Genomic DNA, 25,530 nt, shown 5'->3' on the forward strand with positions numbered 1-25,530 from the left:
AGCTTAAAACAAGATGAATCAGAGAGGAGAGGTTACAATGAGAGATGTTTGTTTCTTAGGTTCCACAGACTTGATGGAGGGCAGGTGTAGGAAGAGAATGGAGTTAGGGATGACATCAGGATTTGATAATTAGGCAATGTTGCTAGTGCCATTCACCGAAGTGTCAATGGGAGAGAGATTTCAGTTAGGGATGTAATAACTTTGGAGGACATCAAAGAAGAGGAGGTACAGGTCAGTTCAGTAAGTGTTCACTGTGTACCTAGTATGTACCAGGAACTGTTCTAAATGCTTGGGGGTGTGTTAGTGAACAAAATAAAGATCTGTCAACCATTGAGCTTAGGTCTAACAAGAAGAAACAGACACTGAACATACAAGTAAACTTAGTATTATATCAGCCTGTTATAAATACTAGGGCAGGGATGGGGGTTGGGGTGGGGGGTGGTGGTGGTGAACTAGAGCAGGATGGGGATCAGCAGTAGTGGTGGGTGGAGGGCGAGCACAGTAAAGCACTGATCAGGAGAGTGGCTGGCTCAGGGTCCTGGATCGAGTCCAGAATCGGGCTCCCCACGGGGAGCCTGCTTCTCCTCTGCGGGTGTCTCTGCCTCTGTCTCTCATGAATAAATAAAATCTTAAAAAAATAAAATAGTGACCAGGGCTCATGGCTGGCTTTGTTGCTTAAGCCGCTGACCCTTGATGTAGCCTCAGGTCATGATCTCAGGGTGAGAGTGTGGAGGGGAGAGGGTGGGAATTCACATTCAGCCTGGAGTCTGCTTCTTTCCCTCGGCCCTTGGTGCACTGTCCCCAATCTCTGTCTCTCTAAAAAAGAAAAAAATAATAAAGATGGAGATACAAATTTCTACATCAGCCTTTCATAGGTCGTAGAAACGCTTCTGATGCATTTTGGGGACAAAGTGGACACACAGTTTAAAAGATCCTAGAGACCAGGGATCGAGTCCCACATCAGGCTCCTTGCATGGAGTGGAGCCTGCTTCTCCCTCTACCTGTGTCTCTCAGCAATAAATAAAATATTAAAAAAAAAAAAAAAAAAAAAGATCCTAGAGGTGAAATTCTAGGAGTGAGCGACATCATCCCGCGAGAAGTGAAAGGCTCTGCGGGCTGTGCAGCGGGCACGGGGTCACTGCTGGACGGGGTGCCCGGGGTGGCACGGGGCTGCAGGTGTGACTGCCGGCCAGGCTGCCCGGGGTGGCACGGGGCTGCAGGTGTGACTGCCGACCGGGTGCCGGGGTTGCACGGGGCGGTCAGCGCCTCCAAGCCCTCGCTCCCCGGGGCGGACAGTAAGCGCCCGCACCTCCATGGTCCGCCCACCCGCCCTTTAAATAAAGTCCCGCGGCCTCGCGCAGACACAGCACGGGGAGGTGCACGCCCCTGAAGAGTCAGCGCGGCCGCAGGACAAACAGGACCCACCACGTGGAATGATGACTGACAAAGTCGTAGCGAACTCGCCCTCTGGGCTCGCACCAAAAACTCAGGACACCGGAGCGAGAAGCCGCCGCAGCCACCTCGCAGCGTCCCAACCCGGGTCTGAGATCCCGCCCCACCCTCTACGGAGGAGAAGCGCAGGACAAGGCCCACCCCCCCACAGAAGCACCAATCCCGCTCACCCGCCCCTTTCTCGTCCTCCAATTAGCTTAGAGGGTACGGTCGTCACGCCAGACTCCTCCTGCAGCCGATTGGCCGGCGTCTCCCTGGTGCGAACGGTTCTGGCCAATCAGAGCTCGTCAGTCCACCCCGCGCGCCCCCGAGAAGTGGCGCGAGAGCTAGGGCCCGTTGAGGTGGGCGGGGAGGTGGGCGTGGCGCCCCGCTCTGGGCCCGCCTCTGCCCCGCCCCGCGCGTTGCGATTCCGGGGTTTAATCCTTCGCTGAGCGCCGGCCGGGGTCCACCCGAGGTATCCGGAATAGAGCGCCAGCCCCGGGAGCCTGCCGCCTGCCGCCAGCATGGAGTTCGTGAAGTGCTTGGGGCGCCCGGAGGAGTTCTACAACCTCCTGCGCTTCCAGATGGGGGGCCGGCGGAAGGTGATACCCAAGATGGACCAGGTGGGCCGAGCATCCTTGCATCCCGGCCGGGGCCGGCGGCTGCGCGCGGTGCTCTGGGGCCTGGCGGGCAGGCCCGGCTGCCGCGGGCGGGGAGCGCGGCGAGCGAGTGCCCGACGCCTCCGGCGCCCTCCGTCCCTCGGGATAGCAGCCCCCCGCCCCCGCTGGCGGCCCCGCCCGCCCGGCCGCCCAGCTCGGTTCCGCTCTCCTTACCCCAAAATCGGGCCCAGCCGACCCCGGTCTCTTCGGCGGGCCTCGTCTCCCCTCCCCCACCCTCCCCCGAGTTGTCTCGGTGCTTAAAATGTTTGTGCTCTTTGAAGGCATTGGTTGTCAGGTAGGTTTTCTTCATGCTTCTGTCCTTGCGCGTTGATGTTTATCTGTGTGTCTTGATGTTGCAAGATTGAGATTATGTGGGTAGATTAAGTGGGAGAGGACGTGGGAGAGAATTTCATCAAGGGAAAGAACTCTGCAGATGTTGCCACAATTATCTTTTCTGCAATGAAACGTTGCTCATCCTTCCAGTTTTAGGTTACCCTTCTTCCAAAAGCTTCCCTCCCTTCTTGCGGTCTGATCAATCCCTACTCGTCAGCGCTTCCTCGTTTTTTTGTTTTTTTTTGTTTTTGTATTTTTGTATTTTTTTTTTTAATAACACATATTTACTCTTTCAAGTTCTCATTTGCTACCTGTATATCTGTCGAGTGGCAGTCGAGTGGCAGCATTGTTGGCCCGTTGAAGGCCAAACGTGGTTTTATTTACTTCTATTTCATCTGCCTCATTCTTTGCTAAATGAATACTTACGAAGGTATTTATCACAACAAGAAAAATTATTCTTAAGTGATTATTGAATGAATAAGACACATTCAACAGAATTAGTGGGTTATATCAAAACGTTTAAGTTCTCTTCTCCAGTGGTAAATCACAGGTACCGTTCTTTGTTTTAAATGTACTTTTAATTGGTGTTCTTTATCAAAACACTTGCATTTCCATCAGAAAAAAAAAATTTCTCTTTCTTTCATAACTCAGGATCCTTCTCTTCCTTCAAGGTATAGCTTCCGCCGTTGCCACCTCTGTTCACCTTTCAGTGCACAGGGACGCACGGACACCTGTTCCTTGCTAGGTGTTATGCTTGATGCACCAGGGCGGAATGGCATGGATAGACAGTTAAGACGTACAAAGAGCTCACCATCTTGTCGGGTCAGTAAAGTAAGATTGTTCATAGAAAATTTGGGAGCACCATAACAAGTAACCTGTGAAACTTCCTCAGCCATTTTATCTGGTACTACTTTATATCAGCCCCAGAGTCTTGTATTGTGGTGATTTGTGTATTGGTTCTATGATCCCCAAATCCCTTTCAGGTTTAAGATTCTGGGTTTTTAAGCTATTGGGATATAGGAATCCTATTTGATGTCCCTTTAGTGAATTAATGAATAATAGGCGGGGGCACAAGTTAAGCTTCATGTGTCAGAGTATAGTAATTGCCATAAGGAAATTTACAGAAGGGAGAACTCACTTCTGGCTGGAATAGAGGATTCATCTTTTGGGGAATGCTTAAATTGCTCACGTGTCTTGCTCAATGAATGTTTAATTAGAGATTCTTGCTAAGAGTTTTTGGAGCTTTCCTGACATTATTTGCAAATATTTATGTTGTTGCACATCTGTGTGTTTTGAGGGGAAAACAACGGCCCCTGTCATCATATTCTGTAATCCAGTTTGTATAGTCTCCTGAACACCTCCTGTGACAGGCAGTTCACTACCCCTGGAGACTTGCCCACTCCATCCCCAGAAAGTTTTGGATTTTAGGAAGTGTTACGTTACTCTGTTCTCCTTCTGAAACCAGAGTCTAATCCTTGTTGTGTGATACAGCACTTGATGTGTTTTAAGAGAACTCTCATATTCTCTCTGAGAATACTGACATTCCAGCCAAATATTCTGTGTTTTTCCCTTAGTTATCATTATCTGTAACTCTTTGCATATCATTTACCAACCTGATCTTTCTCCTTTTGAAGTCCAAAGTTCAGTGGACCGGTGTTCACAGTTGAACAGTAACTACCCTTTCAGTGTGGTCTGGTCATTTCAGAACTTTAAATTCCTTTCTTATGGATGCTGTATGTCTATGTAACATAGATTAAGACTGCTTTCAGTTTAAAAAAAAAAAAAACATTTTAACTATAAAATATTTTAAGGAAATAGAAAAATATTGAAAATACCGTAACCAATTTGTGTCTGTTTCCAAGATTAGATGGATAGTGTTTGCTGTATTTGCATCATCTTTTTTTTTCTTTTCTTAAGAAATAAAATGGTGATATATGCAACGAAAGTCCATTTCCTGATCCCACCTCACCAGCGCATCAGTGTTCACTATCTTTTTGAAGTAGTCTCATCATGCTGGGGACTTGGAATTGTTGTTATTCAGGTCCCTAACTGTACTTGCTCAGAACCTTTTCTTCCGTTTTAATGCTTTGTTGACTTTTTAAACTTAGATTTTTACCCTTTAGATAAAGAGTGTCCTGATCATGGCTAATGTTTATTGAGCTCTTACTATGTGCCAAGCACTATTTTATACATCTGTTATTTAAACCTTCCTGTATCCTTATAAGGAAGGTACTAGTTTTCCTGTTTTATAGATGGGTTGTGGCTGGACAGTCTGTTGGTTAGCAGGCTGGAGTGTCAAGGGGATCCTGGGCCATATGTGTCTCATCATCTGCAGGCTAGCCCTGAGGTCCCATGTGGCAGCTGGAGTGTTTCAGCCTTGCTTGAATCACATTGGCTGCTGTCTTATTGGCCAAAAAAGGGGACCTAGATTTAGGGAGGCAGAGAGAAACCCCCATCCTGTGATGAAAAGAGCCATAAGCTTTTGGGGCCTTTTTGTAACTCATCACACTTAGTCAATCTTGACAACAACCCTAAAGTGACAAACACTATTATTACTGCTCTTTTATAGGTTAGCAAACAATGGCATAAAGTAATCAGATAACTTGTTCAAATAGTGATTCCAGAGTGCCAACCCAGGCTAGTCTGAAAACCTCCTTGCCCCCAGTTTGGAGGCTGCCTGCAAGGAAGAGCTCAGGTTTGACGGCCCCAGACTGCTGATCAGATCCTAGTGCTGTCACATGCGCTCCCACATGTGATACAGCTACTCTCTAATTCCTAGTTCTTTTCTTCCTTTCCAAACCTGGTGTATATTAGCTTCCTTCCTTTAACAATTATGTGACCACCAGTGTCAAGTACTATTCTAGATGCTAGAGATACAAAAGTAAACAAGATAGGTGAAGACCTTGCTTTTATGAACCTTACATTTTAGAGAAAGACAGAATGATAAAAAAGCAAGTATGGTTGACCCTTGAACAACGTGACTTTGAACTGTATGGATTTACTTATACATGGATTTTTTTTCCTGATAAATACAGTCCAATACTGTAAATGTATTTTCTCTTAATATTTTCTCAAGCTTACTTTATTGTAAGAATACAGTATATAATACATATAACATACAAAAACCTAAGTGTTAATCACTGTTTATGTTTTGGTAAGACTACTGGTCATAGCAGGCTATGAGTAATTATGTTTTGGGGGAGTCAAAAGTTATAGGCAGATTTTCAGCTGTGGGAGGTGGCCCATGTTCCTTATCCCCACATTGTTCAAGAGTCTAATGTATGTAACATTTCAGGTGGAGGTAAACACTACAAAGAAAAATAACGGGGCAAAGGATCTATGTGTCTAAAGTCAGGGGACACAATTTATAGGGTTGTGATTTGGGTCCAGAGACTTGAATTCTCTGAGATTCGTTTTTCTTTCTATAAAATAAGACCATTGGAGAAAACAGTAGCATTGGTCACACATAGAGAGAAAAGTGGTAAGGGCGTAGGAGAAAGACTTTCCACGTTATAATCTCTTGATTTTTTTTTTTTAAGTGAGACTCTTCTAGCTCTAAGATTTGATGAGCAGTAAGTACAATATTATTTGTTTTGTTGCTTGCAGTTTTTCTGAGCCCTTTTTAAGCCCCCTAGAGCCATTAAAAAAGAGAATAGTTGAATAGAGGAAGCATAGGAACACATTTTCCTTTGCTTAACATGATCTTAGCTTCTCTCTCTTTTTAAAGATTTTCTTTGAGAGATTGAGAGAGAGAGTGAGAGAGCACATGAATAGGAGGAGGGGAAGAGGGAGAAGCAGGCTCCCCACTGAGCAGGGAGCCCACATTCTGCTCAATCCCAGGACCTTGGGATCATGACCTGACCTGAAGGCAGATGCTTAACTGACTGAGCCACCTAGGCACCCCCATTAGTTTCTCTATCTCTTTCTTCTACTTTTTTTTTTTTTTAAGATTTTATTTATTCATGAGAGACACAGAGAGGCTGAGACATAGGCAGAGGGAGAAGCAGGGTCCCTGTGGGAAGCTGGATGTGGGACTCTATCCCAAGACCCCGGGATCATGCCCTGAGCCAAAGGCAGACTCTCAACCACTGAGCAACCCAGACATCCCAGTTTCTCTTTTAAGTTAAGTAAAAACTGGGGAGAAATGTGCATTTAGAAGATATTGATGGTTAGCTGTTTCTATCATGGAAGAATTTAGCTATAAAAATTCAGGATTCAGTAAACTTGATTTATACTGAATTTTTAGGGATCCCTGGGTGGCGCAGGGGTTTGGCGCCTGCCTTTGGCCCAGGGCGCGATCCTGGAGACCCGGGATCGAATCCCACATCGGGCTCCCGGTGCATGGAGCCTGCTTCTCCCTCTGCCTGTGTCTCTGCCTCTCTCTCTATCTCTCCGTGACTATCATAAATAAATAAAAATTAAAAAAAAATTTATACTGAATTTTTAGAATTGCCATCTGCAAGTTGTGTGATCAGAGGGCACGTCATGGGCAGCCCTGGTGGCCCAGTGGTTTGGCGCCGCCTTCAGCCTGGGGTGTGATTGAGTCCCACATCTGGCTCCCTACATGGAGCCTGCTTCTCCCTCTGCCTGTGTCTCTGCCTCTCTCTCTCTCTCTCTCTCTCTGTCTCTGTGGGTCTCTCATGAATAAATAAATAAAATATTTTTTTAAAAAAGGGCAGATCATGGTAAAAGGTGTTTCGTAATTGTGCATTTCTGGCTTCTTTCAAGTCTAAATCCTAACTCTTAGCTGAATAACTCTTGGTAATTTAACCTCCAGGCAACAGTGTCTTCATCTATAAAATAGAGATATTGATCACAGGCCCTTAACCACAATTTCCCAATGCGTAAATGGTCTAAAGATGAGGAATGTTTTCATATCTACCTCAAAGTCATGTGGCAGCAAAGCTACCCTGAACTGAAGTGACCCTGGCTTAGTACAAATATTCAAAGATTTTGCTAAAGAAATACTAACAATTAATTATGGAATATTACTCTATAGAGGTTGGGGCCATATTTACATCTTATTGCCTGTTTTCTAAAACATTAAAAATTCTGAATTCTGCTGTACATCTGGCCATGAAGTTTGAATGAAAGTGGATGTAGGTCTGTAATATCTTCCTTAAAGGATTTTTTAAGGATGAAAGGTAATATTTATATTTTGCTTGGCCTGTAGTAGTTGCCCAGTAAGTGATAGTTTGTAATTTTATTATTACATAAAATTGGTTATGTTTGTGGGATTTCTCCCCATTCTGAGGAATCTGTGTTAAAGTCTTAAGGAAAGCTGTGGGAATGGTAGTAGCCATTCTTTCAGTTTGAGGCTAGAGTCCCAGTCCTGGGAGTTGAGTCTTTGTACTTCTAGCCACTGCACACTCTTCCTCCAAATGCCCTCCATCCCTGTTTCTCCCCCACTTGAGGGTTCTCAGGAGCACACTTCATCTCACACACCAGTGGAAAACATCAGAAGGCTCTAGGGACAGGCAAGCAGTTAGCTCTAGTTTTTTTTCTACATCTCCCCTCCCCCCCAGCAGCTCATGGGAATCAAGCACTGGAAATTTTCACAGTGAGTCGAGTTTTCCAGTGTTAGATAGTTATACCTTCCTGTATCTTCTTGGTAGTTTGAGGAAATTCTTTGTTGCAGAGTGAGGAACTGAAACAGATAGGTGACAGAAGAAAGAATGATGAGGGAAGAAGGCAAAGGAAGGGATTTATTGACCTTGCTCATTTTAAGAGTGGAGGAGTGTTGGTAAGCAGCCTTTGGTATTCCTTAAAGTTGCTGTTCTTCAAAAACCTCACGTCTTTTGTTTCAGTTTATGGTTAGAAATCAGCCCCCAAGCCATTAATTATAGCTGAGGATTAAAACATTTGGTAGTGCAGTGAAAGGAAGCATTCTGGCCTGGTAACAACAGCTTAGGTGAAGACCTGCCATAGAGCTTAGTAGTAGCTGTTATTTTATTTTACTTGACTGCTAAGCCTGGCCTTTCCGCACTTGAGAGGGAAGGAGTTAGTGAATGGTTTTTAAATACTCTGAACGTATTCATTTATTCATCAAACCTTCACTCAGTATAGTTATATGCCAGATACTGTGTGAAATTATTTTACTAATTTATGGTGCTAAATATTAATTTTTACTAATAACTTTTTATTGACTATGGCAAGGAAATGAAATTCTCATGATTATGTAATTTTTTTTAAAGCCTTACTTTCTTGATGTAGGATAGGCATCCATAATAAGATATTCAGGCACTAATACACACATAAAAAGAACATGGGTCCACCAGGGTTCAGAGTTCACTGTTGACATTCCAAAGTGACTATAGTATATTTCCACCAGTGGATATACCATATAGATATTAACCACTCTCCTGTTAGACATTTCAAATGTTTTCCTTCTCTTAAAAAGAGTGAGGGAGACCGAATGGGAGAGGGGTTGGGAGGATATATGGGAACTTTGTATTTTCTAATGTTTTCCTGCTAACGTAAAAAAAGCTCTAAAATTAAAGTCTCTATAAAACACACACAGCCAGCAATTCTTTCAGATATACTTGCTTTGAAAATATGGCACTTTTTTTTTCCCCCTGGAAAAATGATTCTTGTTTTCCTTAGGGAAGAGTAGTAGAGTTCAGAAAGCTGTTCACTACAGGTCACTCATTTGAAAGAAAAAGACAATTGGGGGACGCCTGGGTGGCTCAGCGATTAAGTGCCTGCCTTCTGCTCAGGGTGTGATCCTGGACTCCTGGTGATCGAGTCCCCATCGAGCTCCCTACTTGGAGCCTGCTTCTCCCTCTGCCTGTGTCTCTGCCTCTCTATCTCTCTCTGTCTCTCATGAATAAATAAAATCTTCTTTAAAAAAAAAAAAAAGGCGATTGAAATGTTAAAAGTAATAGCATTCCAGAGGATAGAAGACGATTAACAGGTGTTAAAGAAAAGCCAGAGGTGAGGGATCCCTGGGTAGCTCATCGGTTTAGCGCCGCCTGTGGCCCAGGGCGATCCTGGGGACCTGGGATGGAGTCCCGCATCGGCTCCCTGCATGGAGCCTGCTTCTCCCTCTGCCTGTGTCTCTGCCCCCCCCCCTCTATTTCTTTGTGTGTGTCTCTAATGAATGATGATAATAATAATAATAATAATAATAATAATAATAATAATAATAATAATAGAAAGCCAGAGGTGGTAGTTAAAGCAGTAAAAGTAGGTTTTATTCAGAATAGCCACTGCAATAGGGGAAAAGAGACCTGCGTATATAGAACTGGGCTCAGTTCCGAATACAAGGACAAGTGGGAATTTCTAGCTAAGGAGCAGAGTGGACGAGTCGGTGGATGGAAATGACGAAGACGGCATGTCTGGGGTGAGGGATGTTTTCACCAAATGACCTAACCTAGCTGCATTCTTGCTGGAAGCAGCCCAGGGCGATGGGATGACGGGGAATGAGGAACTCCGTCGGATAGGCAGGGTGATCAGTAGCAGGATTCTTGCTAAAATTGGGCGATGCGGGAATAGACACAGAAGTACAAGAGTGGAGGGTTCAGCGGAGCCAGACTCCAGTCTGGTGAAGGAGAGCTCGTGGCACCGGGAGGAGAAGCCAGCTTCCAGGAGAGGACCGGGCTCCGCCAGCCGCCCGTGCTCCCGGGAACAGGGGAGGCCGGACGCCGAGACAGGCACCGGTGGCCGGGGGCGGGGCTGACCGCGGGAGGGCGGCGGCCCCCGGGGGGGGGGCGGGGCGGGCAGCCGAGCCGCCGGGAGCCCGCCCCGCCCCTGGGGGGGCGCCTCCCAGCTCCGCTCGGGTCTATGGAGGAAAAACTCTCCGCGGGCCCTGCGCTTCCCATGGCCGCGGCCGCCTGCGGCACCAAGGCCATGTCCCTGTTCAAGCGGACCCTGGTGCTGAGCCCCGCCTCGGCGCCCCGGGCCACGGGCACCGGCTCCCCGCCGCGCGGCTGCCCCTTGCCCCCCGCCGCCTGGTCCTGCAAGGACCGGGCGCGGGGAGAGGGCGTGTGCGGCCGCCTGCGGAGCCCGCCCGCCGGCCGCCTGCCCCAGTCCCACTCCTGCTCCTCCGCGGCCCCCACCTCCGTGTGTCTTCTCTGCCCGCAGGACTCGCTCAGCAGCAGCCTGAAAACCTGCTACAAGTATCTCAATCAGACCAGTCGCAGTTTTGCAGCTGTCATCGAGGCGCTGGATGGGGAAATGCGGTGAGTGGCCAGACAGCTTCTTTTCACTTGGGGGGAGGAGAGCTTTTCCAGGGGACTTTGAGCCACTGGAGGCTGCTTTCTGACAGCCCCGAGCATTGCAGCCTCCGTTTGTGCCTCAGCGAGAGCATGCCCCAACACAGTGGAAATGTCCTAGCTGGAACACCCATGTATTTACTTTAGAATGCTCTCCCGGGCACTTCGCCATCTAATAGTGTCCCTGTGGGCCCAGCTTGCAGGGAAGCGGGGAGGGGGGGGGGGTGGTGTTTATTGACTTTTTTTAGTCCTGGCAGCTGAACCTGTCTCCGAGTAGGTCATGCCTTTTTCTTGACTTCACTGTGCCTGCCACATTGCAATTCTAGTATATGGGGTCAATTCTAATGAAGTTGCTTTTTTATTTTTTTAAGTTTTATTTAGTTAAGTAATCTCTACAACCCCACGTGAGGCTCAAACTTAGAGGACTCCTGTGACTGAGCCAGCCCAAGCGGCTTCTGTGCAGATTGCGTACATGAACCTAGACCAATAGCCTTGGTGTATGATAGTATTTACATTGAGAAGTTTTTGACTTTATTTTTTATCTACAAAATACTAGTTCCATGTAAACACTTGGTCTGTTGATATTTGTGCTGTTAGTTCTAAGTTAGTTAAATGTAACTCATTCTGTGAGCAGTTGTGACAGCTGGTAGGTTTTTTATTTTGTTTTTTTATAAATAAATCACTGAAGTCCATCGCTCCCATCCAAGACAGGAAAACTAAGATGTTTCGTTAAATACTAAAAGCTTTGGCTGTCCTTTCATAGTTCTTTAGAAGTAGGGCTGTAGGAGGGTTTGCATAAATGACATTTTAAAATGAATATTTTGGAATGTTCGTTGCATTATATTAATGCATTTTACATGAATTCCATTTTTACAGCCATGCGGTATGCATATTTTATCTGGTCCTCCGAGCTCTGGACACTCTGGAAGATGACATGACCATCAGTGTAGAAAAAAAGGTTCCACTGCTACACAACTTTCACTCTTACCTTTATGAACCAGACTGGCGGTATATGGAGAGCAAGGAGAAGGATCGACAAGTGCTAGAGGACTTCCCAACGGTAGTGGAATTACAAATCTCTTCTGTGTATGGTTGTGTTTATAATTGATGATATAGTTGTCAGCCAGCCCTCATACCTGTAGAGAACAATAAAATAAGCAGTCTGAGGGCAGTATGATATGATGTGATGGTTAAGAACTCTGGTAGCCAAAACTCTGAAGCCAGACTACCTGGGTTGGAATCCTTTCTCTTCCACTTATTAACTGGTGCATAGTGATGTGGCCTGTGTAAACCTCAGTTTCTTCATCTCTCTATAGATACCTGACTCATAGTATTGTTCTGAGGTTTGAAAAAGTCACTATAGGTTAGAATGGTATTAGCTCCTATTGTTAGCAGTATGTTGCTTAGAAGCCCAGTGTTTCTTCCTTTGGAAAGATACATTCTAATTCTAGTGGTATTAAAGATGGATTCTAGGCTTGCTCACAAAACTCGTTGCCTATATAATACAGCTGAAGTATAGGGTGCTACTGGCTCCTGGTACCCTTAGCCTGGTAGCACGGGTATACTGTTCATGATGGGTAGGTAGCTGCTGGGTTGAGGACCAAAAAGCAGGGTGATCTTCTACCACTAACACTACATGATCCAGGACAAGTTCCTAAGTTTCTTTGCCTTAGCCTCCTCATTTGTAAAGTTAGAGTTCTGAGGATTGATAAGTTCATATATATAAAGTACTTAGGAGAGTGCCTGCTATATGCTAATTATTCTATCAATATTAGGTATTTAGTCCCTTCTGTTGGACTTAAGTGGGTTATAATTAAAATCCTGAGTTTTAGAAAGTTGACAAGGTTATGTTATATATGTGACTAGATCTTACTTTTCTGGTATTTGCATGTCTCATCACACAAATAAGTGCTTCTTTCATATCTTATAAATAAAAGTTTGCTTTAATGAAGTCTCTTGTTCAGAGACTTTGGTCTAACAGACCAAAGAAGCCCTTCTTTTTTGTACTTGCTAGCATTTGAGGGGAAGAATAGTCCTCATGTGGCTGTTGCTACTGGAACAATCAGTATTTCTGAGTGGGGAAGGGAGGAATCCACGCTTTGCAGAAGAATGTTTTGAGGGCACCTGGGTGGCTCAATGATTGAGCATCTGCCTTTGGCTCAGGTCGTGATCTTGGGATCCTGGGATCGAGTCTGCATTGGGCTCCCTGCAGGGAGCCTGCTTCTCCATTTGCCTATGTCTCTACCTCTCTGTGTTTCTCATAAATAAGGATAAAATGTTTTAAAAATCAAAAAACAAAAGAATGTTTGAGAGGCTCCTTTTGGAGTAAGGACTATTTCAGATAACTGAGATTATGTCTTTACTATCAAAGACAAAAATAAAATACAATAAAGTTCAAACCAGAAGAAAAAGATCTGTGAGGAATAATTAGGTGGAGCTGATACAGTATAATGCAATTCAAAAGAAGAAAAAGGGAAAATAATTTGTGAAGCATGATTAGGTGAAGAGTTAAAGCACTTACCTAGAGAAGGTACCAGTGATTTGGTTCACCCAGGACACCTCTCATATGACCAGAGAGGCTGGGTTTCCACTGACTAGAAATCCATGGCCATTCACTGATGAGCTTGTGAAATCCTGCTAACACAGAGGAAGTGCTGAAAGCAGGGTCCCATAGCATTTATAATTGATGTGTATTGTCAGTTTAAAAAGTTATATTCTAGGGGCCTCTGGGTGGCTCAGTCTTAAGCATCTGCCTTCAGGGGAGGGGCAAGATGGCAGAAGAGTAGGGTCTCCAAGTCACCTGTCCTCAACAAATTACCTAGAAAACCTTCCAATCATCCTGAAAATCTACGAATTCGGCCTGAGATTTAAAGAGAGACCAGCTGGAATGCTCCAGTGAGAAGAGTTCGGGCTTCTATCAAGGTAGGAAGACGGGGGGGAAAAAAGAAATAAAGAAACAAAAGGCCTCCAAGGGGGAGGGGCCCCGCGAGGAGCCGGGCTGAGGCCAGCCCGGGGCGAGTGTCCCCAGGACAGGAGAGCCCCGTCCCGGAGAAGCAGGAGCTGCACCAACTTTCCCCGTGGAAAGGCCTCCCGGGGAATTGGAGCAGGATCCCCAGAAAGGCGGGGATGCACTCGGGCTCCCTGGGGCAGTAACAGAGGAACTGCGCCCCGGGGAGATGCGCCGAGCTCCCTAAGGGCTGCAGTGCGCACGGCAGCTCGGAGGGGGAGCAGCGGAGGGGGCTGCACCCCTGGGAGCGCGAATCCAACAGCGCAGGCCCGGGAGCACAGGGCCCCGGGACACAGCCCAGGAGCCGGCCTCCCCCAGGGACAGGCAGAGGCCGGGAGGGCTCAGGACAGCGAGGACGCTCCTGCCTGGAACTGAGCAGATCAGCGGCCCGCCCCGGAGCCCCCAGGCCCTGCAGACGGAGAGCCCCGGAGCTACTGCGGGGGCTGATTCCGGGGTCCCAGAGCTGCCCCCGCCACTGTGGCTTCCTCCTGGGGCCTCACGGGGTGAACAACCCCCACTGAGCCCTGCACCAGGCAGGGGCAGAGCAGCTCCCCCAAGTGCTCACACCTGAGAATCAGCACAGCAGGCCCCTCCCCCAGAAGACCAGCGAGATGGACCAGTTCCAAGGGAAGTCAAGGGACTTAAAGTATACAGAATCGGAAGATACTCCCCCGTGTTGTTTTTGGTTTTGGTTTTGGTTTTTGTTTTGTTTTGTGCTTTTTTTTCTTTCTTTCTTCTAGATTTCTGATTGCTTCCCCCACCCCAACCCCCCCCTTTTTTTTCTTTTTTCTCCTTTGTTTCTTTTTCTTTCTCTTTTTCTTCTCTTCCCCCCCCTTTTTTTTCTTCTTTCTCTTTTTTCTTTTTCTCTTTTCTTTCCTTCTCTCTCTTTTTCTCCTTTTCCCAATACAACTTGTTTTTGGCCACTCTGCACTGAGCAAAATGACTAGAAGGAAAACCTCACCTCAAAAAAAAAGAATCAGAAACAGCCCTCTCTCCCACAGAGTTACAAAATATGGATTACAATTCAATGTCAGAAAGCCAATTCAGAAGCACTATTATACAGCTACTGGTGGCTCTAGAAAAAACCATAAAGGACTCAAGAGACTTCATGACTGCAGAATTTAGATCCAATCAGGCAGAAATTAAAAATCAATTAAATGAGATGCAATCCAAGCTAGAAGTCCTAACGACGAGGCTTAACGAGGTGGAAGAACGAGTGAGTGACATAGAAGACAAGTTGATGGCAAAGAGGGAAACTGAGGAAAAAAGAGACAAGCAATTAAAAGACCATGAGGATAGATTAAGGGAAATAAATGACAGCCTGAGGAAGAAAAACCTACGTTTAATTGGGGTTCCCGAGGGCGCCGAAAGGGACAGAGGGCCAGAATATGTATTTGAACAAATCCTAGCTGAAAACTTTCCGAATCTGGGAAGGGAAACAGGCATTCGGATCCAGGAAATAGAGAGATCCCCCCCTAAAATCAACAAAAACCGTTCAACACCTCGACATTTAATAGTGAAGCTTGCAAATTCCAAAGATAAGGAGAAGATCCTTAAAGCAGCAAGAGAAAAAAAGTCCTTGACTTTTATGGGGAGGAATATTAGGGTAACAGCAGACCTCTCCACAGAGACCTGGCAGGCCAGAAAGGGCTGGCAGGATATATTCAGGGTCCTAAATGAAAAGAACATGCAACCAAGAATACTTTATCCAGCAAGGCTTTCATTCAAAATGGAAGGAGAGATAAAGAGCTTCCAAGACAGGCAGGAACTGAAAGAATAAGCATCTGCCTTCAGCTCAGGTCTTGAGGTGCTGGGATTGAGCCCCACATCAGGCTCCCTGCTCAGTGTGGAGAGTCTGCTTCTCCTTTTCTCTCTCCCTCTGTGTTCTCAAATAAATAAATAAAATCTTTAAAAAGAAAAAAAAGTTATATTCTAGCTAGAGCCTCCAAAACCAAAAAACTCTTCCAAACTATTTTCGACTTGTGTAGATTCATAACAATTGAATAATGTCTAGTCCTGGGATAAATGTTATAAGTATTTTAAAAATCAAGGCAGCCCAACCCACTCAGCAAAAATGAAAGAGTGTGAAAATATGTGAATGCTAGAATAATTTGGGGGCTATAGCTGGTAAATGTTTCGATAATATTTCAATATGCTTAGAAAACCAGTCTTCTTTATAAAGACTGCATTCCAGTGGAAGAAAGTTTGTTCACGAAAATGTCATCATTAAATCGGTCTTTCCTATGTTGGGTAGTAGGGTGAGAGCAGATAGACACCACCCTTCTGAGAACAAGAGACTGGTCCTGGTAGAGTAGAAGGGAGCAGAGAGCACAGGCCAGGCATCACTGTTTTGATGGTGTTAACCTTTTATATCCTTAAGAATGTGAACCATATGAAGCTGTGTGTTTCATGAGGATGTAACTTTGATTGGAGGTCCTTATAGCCTGTCATTCCGATTGAGATAGGAATATATGGAAAGTCATAGGGCCATTTTCATAGGGAATGCTTTGTGCACATGCTGATCTATATCCCAGCACCTCCTTGAGACAAGATGTACAATTTGAAGGGTAAAGCAGTCTCCTTGGGTTAGATGTACTATAAGTTTTGGGCGAGGTCCTGAGACAGAACAGATAACTTGGCCTCACTCACACAGTACTGCTCTTAGACTGAGGTAAGAAGGACCTTCGTCTCCTGGCCCCTCACTTTTGGGGGCCCCACTTAAAGAGACGAGGGGTCCCCAGGGCCATGGGAGTGTGCCTTCCCAGAGTTTATGCAGCTCCCCTTCTAGGTCCTGGTTTCTGGAATTTCTTGCCCTCAATTCTCTGAGCCCACTTCACGGGTTTGCAGTCTGTTTCCTCAGGCCTGTCTTCTCCGGGGGGGACAGTGATGGTGCCCCTAGGCCTTCTGGTGCTAGACAGAGCTGGGAGTGGGAAGGGAGGGTGCAGGCTGGGAGATGGGGATCAGCAGTCTCTGCCCTACTGCATTTTGGAACAAAGCCCTAAGGAAAATTTAAATTCACTCCTGAATCCTTCAGGTTGTGGTGAAGGTATCTTTATAAAAGCAGGAGAATAGAGCACACTGTTTAACAAGTTACTAGTATGCCTGGTAATTTTAAGATTGTAAGCCAGTATGGTATGTAGGCTTCCATTTGTACTCTTGTCCTGAGCCCTACAGACTTCAGGCATAAGCCTAGACAGAGTGTTCTAACCCAGGGAGCCCTTCCTCAATGTGTGTGCATTGAGATAATCTGGTGTTTTATGCTTTAGTGGTCATTAGTGGATATCATTTGAAGTCAGGCTTTCTAGAACTTTCACTGTATGTTATGGATTAGATTAGAGAATATCTTTTTTACCTGGTACTGGTGGAAACTAGTAGTCTTCGAAATCTACCCCTAAACACAACTTGAAGGGGCAGCTGGGTGGCTCTGTTGGTTAGGCTTTTGCCTTTGGCAAAGGTCATAATCCTGGGCTCCTGGAATTGAGCCCCATGTCAGGCTTCCTGCTTCTCCCTCTGCCTCTGATCCTCCCTCTGCTCCTGCTCTCTCTTGTTCTCTCTCAAATGAATAAATAAAATATTTAAAAAAATACAACTTAAGGAATAACAGGGCTATTTTTAAATGCTACTAGTAATAATAACAAACATTTATTGAGCTATGAATTAGTTATGAAATATATTTCATTATTCACTTACTATTTGTATTTTATGTTAATATAGTTTTAACATTTAATCACTGGCATACTTTACTACCCTTTTAAAAATTGGTTAAAAACAGAATATTGCATATAAGTGAAGAAGGTAGAATTACCCAGTTGTTTTGATCATAACACCCCAAAGTTTATAGGGGATTTTTATTCATAGGTGAATAGAAGTGTCATGCTACCATTGACCCCTACTTGGTGTTTGGCCATCCTCCATTATACTAGTGGATTCACCATGATATCCTTCCTCCATGTATTTGAGTCACCAGAAAGTGACTCATGGACCTATAAATCTGTTATAGTTGTGAAACAGAATTACCTGGAGGGGCGGTAAAAACTCACTCAGAGCTTGTTACTCCTACAGAATATGTGAATCCAGGTGCTGAGTGTGGAGGAGTCAGCAGTGTTCTCTCTCCACCCTACTTCTGGTGTCTGGGAAAACATCACTTTTTCCTAGATATTTTTGTTTCCATGTTTTGAATTAGATATTTAGTCCTCCAGAGTTGTTGAAGGAGATGTTTCTCCTTCAGCAGTAATGTGTTTACTTCATTTTGGAGTGCTTGATGTTAAGAATCTAAACCACTCCTCTTTCCCCACCTCACTGATCTCTGTGCTTATAAATAGAGTGACCTAGTCAAGGGTCTGTGGAAAGAATGGGGTCTGAAGGGGACTCAGGGATTCAAATACCCTTTGGTAGAGTTGCTCATTTGTTTCAATCCACAAAAGAATGACTTTTTTGGCTTTGTCTTGGAACCACTATTCTGGAAAGAACAGCATTCTGGAAAGATTGGATTGACTTTGTGGATTCTAGGGGAGTTTAACAGTTGGTGCTGATCAGAGTAATCCTAAAATTTCTTAGGGTTCTGAATCCCTTTGGGGCTGTGCAATCAGCTGGTTTTCCCTTAGGTCCTTAAATATAGGTGTTTCCTGAGGAAGCTTTTCTAAGCTTTCTGTGAACATAGACCAAGTATTTCTCACACTTTTGATGCTTAACAGAGTCTGTTAACTGTCTCCAGTATAGTGTGTTGGCTCTATTAATATTTTGTAGCATTTTAAGAAGTTTCGTGGTGTTTCCATATTGTATTTTGATCATCTGTAGACACTTCTTTAAACTTAAACAGGATATTTGTGCAATAGCAATGAATTTAAAAACCACCAATATGATTTCTACATTAGAGCTTGGGCTATGAAAACAAAATGTGGGGTACCATGCCTCAGATTACACTAAATTGAGTTGTGTAAGGAATTAAAATGTGTAGTCTTATATTAGGGGAGACACTAACTTCCTGACGAAAATTTGAGAAGTGATGATAGTAAACAGTTGGCTGATCTTGGTAGAATGTAAACCTGCCAGGGGCTTAAGATTCGGCTCCTTTCCAGACTGTGCAACCCCAGTGTCTAGAACAAAGCTTGTTATGTAGAAAATGCCTAATACATGTTTGTGGAAATGAGTCCTCCCTATCATGAGGTTTGTCTGAAATGGGACATTCTTCCTAAAATTCTTAGATTTATGTCTACTTTATGTTGAAGCCCTTATTTATACTGGAAAGATGAGTATAGAGCCAGACGTTGAATTTTCTCTGGAGTCTAGAAGCTTTCACATTTTAAGATGCTTCTGTTTTAACAGTAATAAAATTTCTGAGTTTTTTTTTTTTAAGATTTTATTTATTTATTCATGATATACAGAGAGAGAGAGAGAGAGAGGCAGAGACACAGGCAGAGGGAGAAGCAGGCTCCAGGCCAGGAGCCCGACGTGGGACTTGATCCCGGAACTCCAGGATCGCGCCCTGGGCCAAAGGCAGGCGCTAAACCGCTGAGCCACGCAGGGATCCCCAGTTTCTGAGTTTATTATTGCATAACAAGCAGTATGTAGAAAACTAGCATAACCTAGGTTTTAGGCTTATAGATGAATCATTTGGGAGTCTTAATGAGTTCTACTGCTGCTCTGTTTTATGATCTATACGTACCATGTTGGTTCCCAGTATAAATGCATGTTTCATGTTTTCTGTTTTATGATTTCCATTTCAGATCTCCCTGGAGTTTAGAAATTTGGCTGAGAAATATCAAACAGTGATTGTTGACATTTGCCGGAAAATGGGATTTGGGATGGCGGAGTTTTTGGATAAACACGTAACATCTGAACAGGAGTGGGACAAGGTTAGTGCCTTTACAAAGCAGTGTCGCATATTCACTGCGAAGTTCAGACTGAGGAATAAAGTTGTCTACGGTTCCAGGTTTTTGGTTTTACAACCCATTAATTTAGCTTGGCTGTCTCCTCATACACCCTTAACATAGGGGCTTATGGTTGAGTACTTGAAATAACCCATGCCCTAGGGAGTTTACCATTCAAGTGGGCCAAAGTAGATAGAACCTGCCCAGGGGTACAAACATTAAGCTTCGAAAAGTGTCTGTGACCTGCAATAAAATTTTAGGTAAGTGGCCAGATTACTTCATGTAATATAGAGATATCTGAGGTTTTCAACTCTTAAAAATGTGTTTTTTGTTACTTATTTTTTTTCACCACTGAGCATGTGTGTATGTGTACATACCTTAGTATCTGAATCAATCTCCAGTTCCATCTTAACACAAGATGACTTTTAAACTCAGTGCCCGCTTGACTCCATTTGTTGACAAGAAGTAGGTATCAGGGCACCTGGGTGGCTCACTCGGTTAAGTGTCTGCCTTCAGCTCAGATCATGATCCCAGGGTCCTGGGATGGAGCCCCACATGGGGCTTCCTGCTCAGCGAAGAGCCTGTTTCTCCTCCTCCCTCTATCCCTCCCCCTGCTCTAGCTCTCTCTTTCTGTCCCTCTCTGTCTCTGCCTGTCTCTCTCTCTCTCAAAGAAATAAATCTTGAAAAGAAGTAGGTATTACTTAAACTATTAAGTGGTATATATGTTTTCGTAGAAACAAAAACAAGTTTATGAGAATTCAGAGGTACTAACTTTGGATCGTGGGTGTGTTGTGCTGAGGCGTGAGCGCTTCTCCAATACCTTACTACTTCCTTTCCCATCATCCCCCTACAGAATTAACACAATAGGAGAAGTTCCAAGTTTCTTAACCTCCCTCCCCCAATTCATATGGCGGTAATAAGCAAATATGCGTGGGGATTAGCAGTGGGAGACCCCACACAGATGAGGTTGTCTTCCTCAGGAGACCTGGAAAGGGATATGAGAGCAGATGATGAGGCAAATAAAATTATAATGGCTTTTATTTGGCCTGAGTTTACTCCTGAGCAGCAGCTGTGTACGATATTGGCCAGGGTGGAAGTAGGGGTTCAGGGAGAAAGTGCTTATCTAGACAAAGGGACCTAATTGACTATGGCTATGACTAAACTAAACATCAAAATACAGGATAGGAAAGAGGGGTCTTGCCCATTTTCCATAGGAATCTTTGGCAGACTTCTTCATCACCCCAGTGGAAGCAAAGACATTTTAAACATCTGAGCTATGTGTGTATTTTGTATCTTTAGGAATGTTTAAGTTAAGATCTCAGAAGAGAGGCTACTACATATATATTCCTCAGGTGAGTGTAGGTCCAGAGTCTGACCTCTTAATCCTTCAAGCTTAGATATTGGAAAAAAAAAAAAAAAAAGCTTAGATATTGCTGGCAATGTCTTTGGAACTGTTGGTTTATGCTCTCCAAGTTAGCATGAGTGTGGCTGCTGCTGAATTATCAGCCTATGAATTTAAATTTAAAGCTGAAACTCCTCCTGGCCAAGAATCAACCCTGTTTAGCTGCATGTTATCTTCCTTTTCTGCCCTACAGACCTATGTCTACAGGAAATATAATGTTAGGTTGTTGAATACAAGTTCTTATTAGGTGAAATTCAATACAATTCAATTTTAATGATTTTTTTAACCCCCTTCAACTTTGGAGGAAAAGGACTACCTCCATTCTAGGAATATTTCTATCTAAAGAATTCTTCTTAAAATAAAATCTGCCTTTCCTTGGGTAGCACTAAGGAAATACTAAGGTACTTTATTTTATTTTTTAAAAGATTGTATTTATTCATGAAAGACAGAGAGAGGCAGAGACATAGGCAGAGGGACAAACAGGCTCCATGCAGGGAGCCCGATATGGGACTTGATCCCGGGACTCCGGGATCATGCCCTAACCCAAAGGCAGACAGTCAACTGCTGAGCCACCCAAGCATTCCAGTACTAATGTCTTAATGTCTAGTAATTCTTTTTAAATTTCTTGTAGTTGTCCACAGCTCATTTCTCTATCTCATTTAGCATATCTTTATGCTTTCCAGATTCTTCCTTTCCTAGCCATATTTCAAGTACTTTCTTTTTGGTGTTTCATTGGGCCCCTTGATTAGTCTCTGGCTTTATGTTACATTTCAACCAGAGGCCCTCCTCTTTGGTCTTTCTCGAACTTTTACCCTTCCTAATGTCCACCCCAGAGGGTACCTTCCTTAACTGCTCTCCACTTGTTAAATTGTGTAATGAGTATTCATTTCATAAGAGTGTTGCATTAACTTGTCTTGGGAAACTCTTTTCAGGAGAGGATAGCTTTGACAAACCACTTTTATGGGGAAAAAATCCTTTGATGATCAAAAATGACATTTACCAAGAATTCTTTTGAGAAGAGGCAGTTTCAGCAAAGTTGTTAGAGCCTACCTCCTAAGCCACACTTCCTGGCTTTAAGTCCCTGGCCTCTGACTTTCAGATGAGTCAGATGAGTGATCTTGGGAAATTAATTGACCTCTAGTTGCCCAGTTTATACATTTATAAAATAGTGATAGTAATGATACATGCCTCATAAAGGTATTTGTGAGGATTAAATATGCAGAGTGCTTAAGACTGGTTAGGACAGAGCCATAGTACTTTGTTCTTCTATGAAATGAAGATTTTGAGACACTGCAAGATCTAAAGTATCTTTAAGACTAACCTCCACTTCGTATTCCAGTTTCTATTAGAATATTCCTCATTCCCTTATTGCTATCACTCTCAGTTTTAGATATCAGAAAGCTTACTCTACTAGTTTATTTTTTCAATGTTTTTTTTTTTTTAAGATTTTATTTACTTATTCATGAGAGACACAGAGAAAGAGAGAGAGAGAGGGAGAGGCAGAGACACAGGCAGAGGGAGAAGCAGGCTCCATGCAGGGAGCCTGGCGTGGGACTCGATCCCGGGTCTCCAGGATCAGGCCCTGGGCTGAAGTCGGCGCTAAACCACTGAGCCACCCGGGCTGCCCCTTTCAATGACTTTTTATTCTAGGAGTAGTACGTTTTCATGCTAGACAGAGAAAAAAACACAGTTGAAAAAAATAAAACCAGCCAGAGATCAGAGATCACTTTTGTTCAATCTTTTGTGCCCATCCTTCTTGGCTATTTTTTATTCCTTACATGTACATAGTGTATATATGTGGTTTTTAATCAAAACAAGATCTTGTCCATTCTGTTTGGAACCTGTTTTTGTTTTTATAGCTAATGATCTCTAATATTCCCATTTTAGTAAATACTGCATTATTAAAATATTTTAAAAATATTGTTTTACAGTACTGTCACTATGTCGCTGGACTGGTGGGGATTGGCCTTTCCCGACTGTTCTCAGCCTCAGAGTTAGAAGACCCTTTAGTTGGTGAAGACATAGAGTGTGCCAATTCTATGGGCCTGTTTCTGCAGAAAACAAACATCATCCGTGATTATCTGGAAGACCAGCGAGAAGGAAGAGAATTTTGGCCTCAAGAGGTAACAGATTTAGGGGACTTGGGAAAAATAATCTTAAATACTTTTTCTGAAAACAAAACAAAACTTTTGGTTGGAAGTGATGGAAATGTCGGTTCAAATAGCTTATACAAATAAAAGAAAGAGAAATTAAACTACCCTGAACAATATAAGAGGATTTATAAAACAGGTTATGACTTAGTTTGCTTCAAGGTAGACTGGCTAAATCCAGGGATTCAGATTATATACATAGTCATACACAAACATACACACTCTTACACAGAAGCTCTCTTTTTTTATTACCTCTAGGATAGGCTTTCTCCAAGTGATGGATATAACAACTCATGACTCACAATCTACTGGCTTAATAAAAAAGTTTTAGGAAGGCCCAGTTGGTGGAGCTTGGATCCTGTGCCCATCCCATAATAAGTTACTATCGCCAGAGGGCTGAGTTCTCTGGCTAGACCTGGATTCTGTCTTCCTAGCACACATAGATTGGATTCTTCCCCAAAAAGGATTCTATGGCAGGAGGGAGGAAGATGTTAGATCGGCAAAAACTACAGGATGTTCATTATAAGGGACAGGAGTTGATCTTTGACTTAATTTTAAGAAATGGATAGGGAAGGGCAGGGATTGGACATGGACTTTATTCAGAAGGAAAGCTAGAAAATCCTATGACTGTTTCCTGATTTTAATAATCCAACATTTGCCTATTGCTTTCCATAAAATGGTTCTCTGAAATCAAGTGCTTTTAATTTTTTTTTGAAAGATTGTATTTATTTGAGAGAGAGACAGTATGAGTTGGGGGAAGGGACAGACAGTATCAGTTGGGGGAATCCCAGGTGGATTCCTGTGTGGGCAGGTTAGCAAAAGAGCTCATGACCACCCTTCCTTTGACACCACAGCTCAGTTAAGGGAGGGGATTTGTGTAAGGACCCTCAGTGAGTCAGTGGCCACCTAAAAGGATCGCCTCAGTCTGCTGAGTCTCAGCCAGAGTCTCCCCCATACCACACTGCCTAACACACAGGGGCATCCCTCCAGTGTGGTCGTAAGCACCAGCTCTGTAGTCCTGCACACAATTTACTTCCCTCTTCTCTGAAATTGAATTGTTAGACCACAGGGTGGTGGTGTGAATAAAATGAGCTGAACTTTAGCCAGACTGGTTACTAAACGTCAATTCAAATAGCTTGACCAAAACAGAGATATAAGAGCCCTGAGATATTATTTCTTGCTTAGGATTGGCAAAAAGTCCTAAATTTGATAATCCCTGAATAGGACTGGGGACACGAACACTCTGTTTGAAAAAAGACATTCTGTTTGTGTGCTTGGTGAGAGTCCCCTGGTACAAACAACCCTGAGAGCTGGCCTCTTGGCAAGTGGATAATATGGGAAGTTATTGATCCACCTTTGTTTCTAATAGTTACATTTTATAAACCACTCAGATATTCATCTATACAGGACTGATTGAGTGAACTATGGTATATTCACCTGGTGGAGGACAAAAAGAACTATACTACGATGGAGTAATCTCCAGGTTATATTATTAAGTGTAAAAAAGCAAGGTGCACAGCAGCGTAGTTTATTTTATTTTATTATTATTATTTTTATTTTTAAGATTTTATTTATTCATGATAGAGAGAGAGAGGCAGAGACACAGGCAGAGGGAGAAGCAGGCTCCATGCCGGGAGCCTGATGCGGGACTCGATCCCGGGACTCCAGGATCATGCCCTGGGCCAAAGGCAGGCGCTGAACCACTGAGCCACCCAGGGATCCCCAGCAGTGTAGTTTAAACAATAGGAGAAACCAAAACATAATAAAATGTGATTAATACTGTTACTGAAATACTGAAACTATTACAGAAACTTTTGTAACTAATAGCAAATAGGCAGTTGTGTTCCTGTCAGTTGAGGAACCAAGATTTTTAGTCTAAAAGGTACAAATATAAAACTATGAGTTAAGTTAAGCAAAACTCCCATAATCCTAAACTGAATTGGAAATATCAGTCTGAACTCCTGTTACAGATTCTCTTAAAAAAGAAAAAGTCCAGCTCTGTCTATGAAGAGGTATGTAGTAGTATGTAGTATGTAGTATGTAGTACATACTACAGTAGTAGTATGTACTGCTGGTGTATCAGTTTGGTCTTTTAATACCATTTCACTGTATGGAATAGTGGGGGCAGGAAATATACAAAATGAGCTTGGAATACACTGTCATCCCAGGAAAGAAGGTAGCTATCAAATTGAAAAGTACAGGATCCAATTTAAAGGGGCTTTCACTGGCTGCATATGGAATAGTTTGAGTATCAGAAAGGATAATAATTGCAATGGCTTAAAACACATCAAATGTATTAAAATCTAAAGAAAAATAAGCATGCGCCTCTTGAAAGATATTGGTGTGTTCCCTTATCAAGAGGTACGTAATGTCGATCTTTGCCAACTTTTGGTGTTAGCAGTTGTTAGGCTTCATGCCTAGTTCTGTTAATTTATTGTGATTACAAAACAGTATTTTAAAATCAT

At 43.7% G+C, this 25,530-nt stretch overlaps 1 protein-coding gene and 1 long non-coding RNA gene across 3 annotated transcripts in view; one reads left to right on the forward strand and one right to left on the reverse strand.

The window, feature by feature from the left end:
* On the reverse strand, positions 1-1,595 carry LOC121497445. Its single transcript, XR_005989462.1, has 2 exons — positions 1,426-1,595; positions 1-816 (listed from the first exon to the last, which is right to left on the reverse strand). It is a non-coding gene; the product is annotated as an uncharacterized LOC121497445 (long non-coding RNA).
* A 257-nt stretch (positions 1,596-1,852) lies between these two features.
* Positions 1,853-25,530, forward strand: part of FDFT1 (farnesyl-diphosphate farnesyltransferase 1) — a 37,692-nt gene continuing 14,014 nt past the window's right edge. The window contains exons 1-5 of one of the 2 annotated variants that reach the window (XM_041765416.1): positions 1,853-2,054; positions 10,506-10,603; positions 11,513-11,696; positions 19,370-19,498; positions 22,847-23,038. In XM_041765416.1, coding sequence (XP_041621350.1) covers positions 1,956-2,054; positions 10,506-10,603; positions 11,513-11,696; positions 19,370-19,498; positions 22,847-23,038 — 702 coding nt within the window. In that variant the 5' untranslated portion in view covers positions 1,853-1,955. Of the gene's footprint in view, positions 2,055-9,569; positions 10,604-11,512; positions 11,697-19,369; positions 19,499-22,846; positions 23,039-25,530 lie in introns of those variants that run through there. The other variant, XM_041765414.1, reaches the window with a different exon arrangement.

This window comes from Vulpes lagopus, chromosome 8 (assembly GCF_018345385.1).
Source record: "Vulpes lagopus strain Blue_001 chromosome 8, ASM1834538v1, whole genome shotgun sequence".
In the NCBI taxonomy this organism is placed as follows: domain Eukaryota; kingdom Metazoa; phylum Chordata; class Mammalia; order Carnivora; family Canidae; genus Vulpes; species Vulpes lagopus.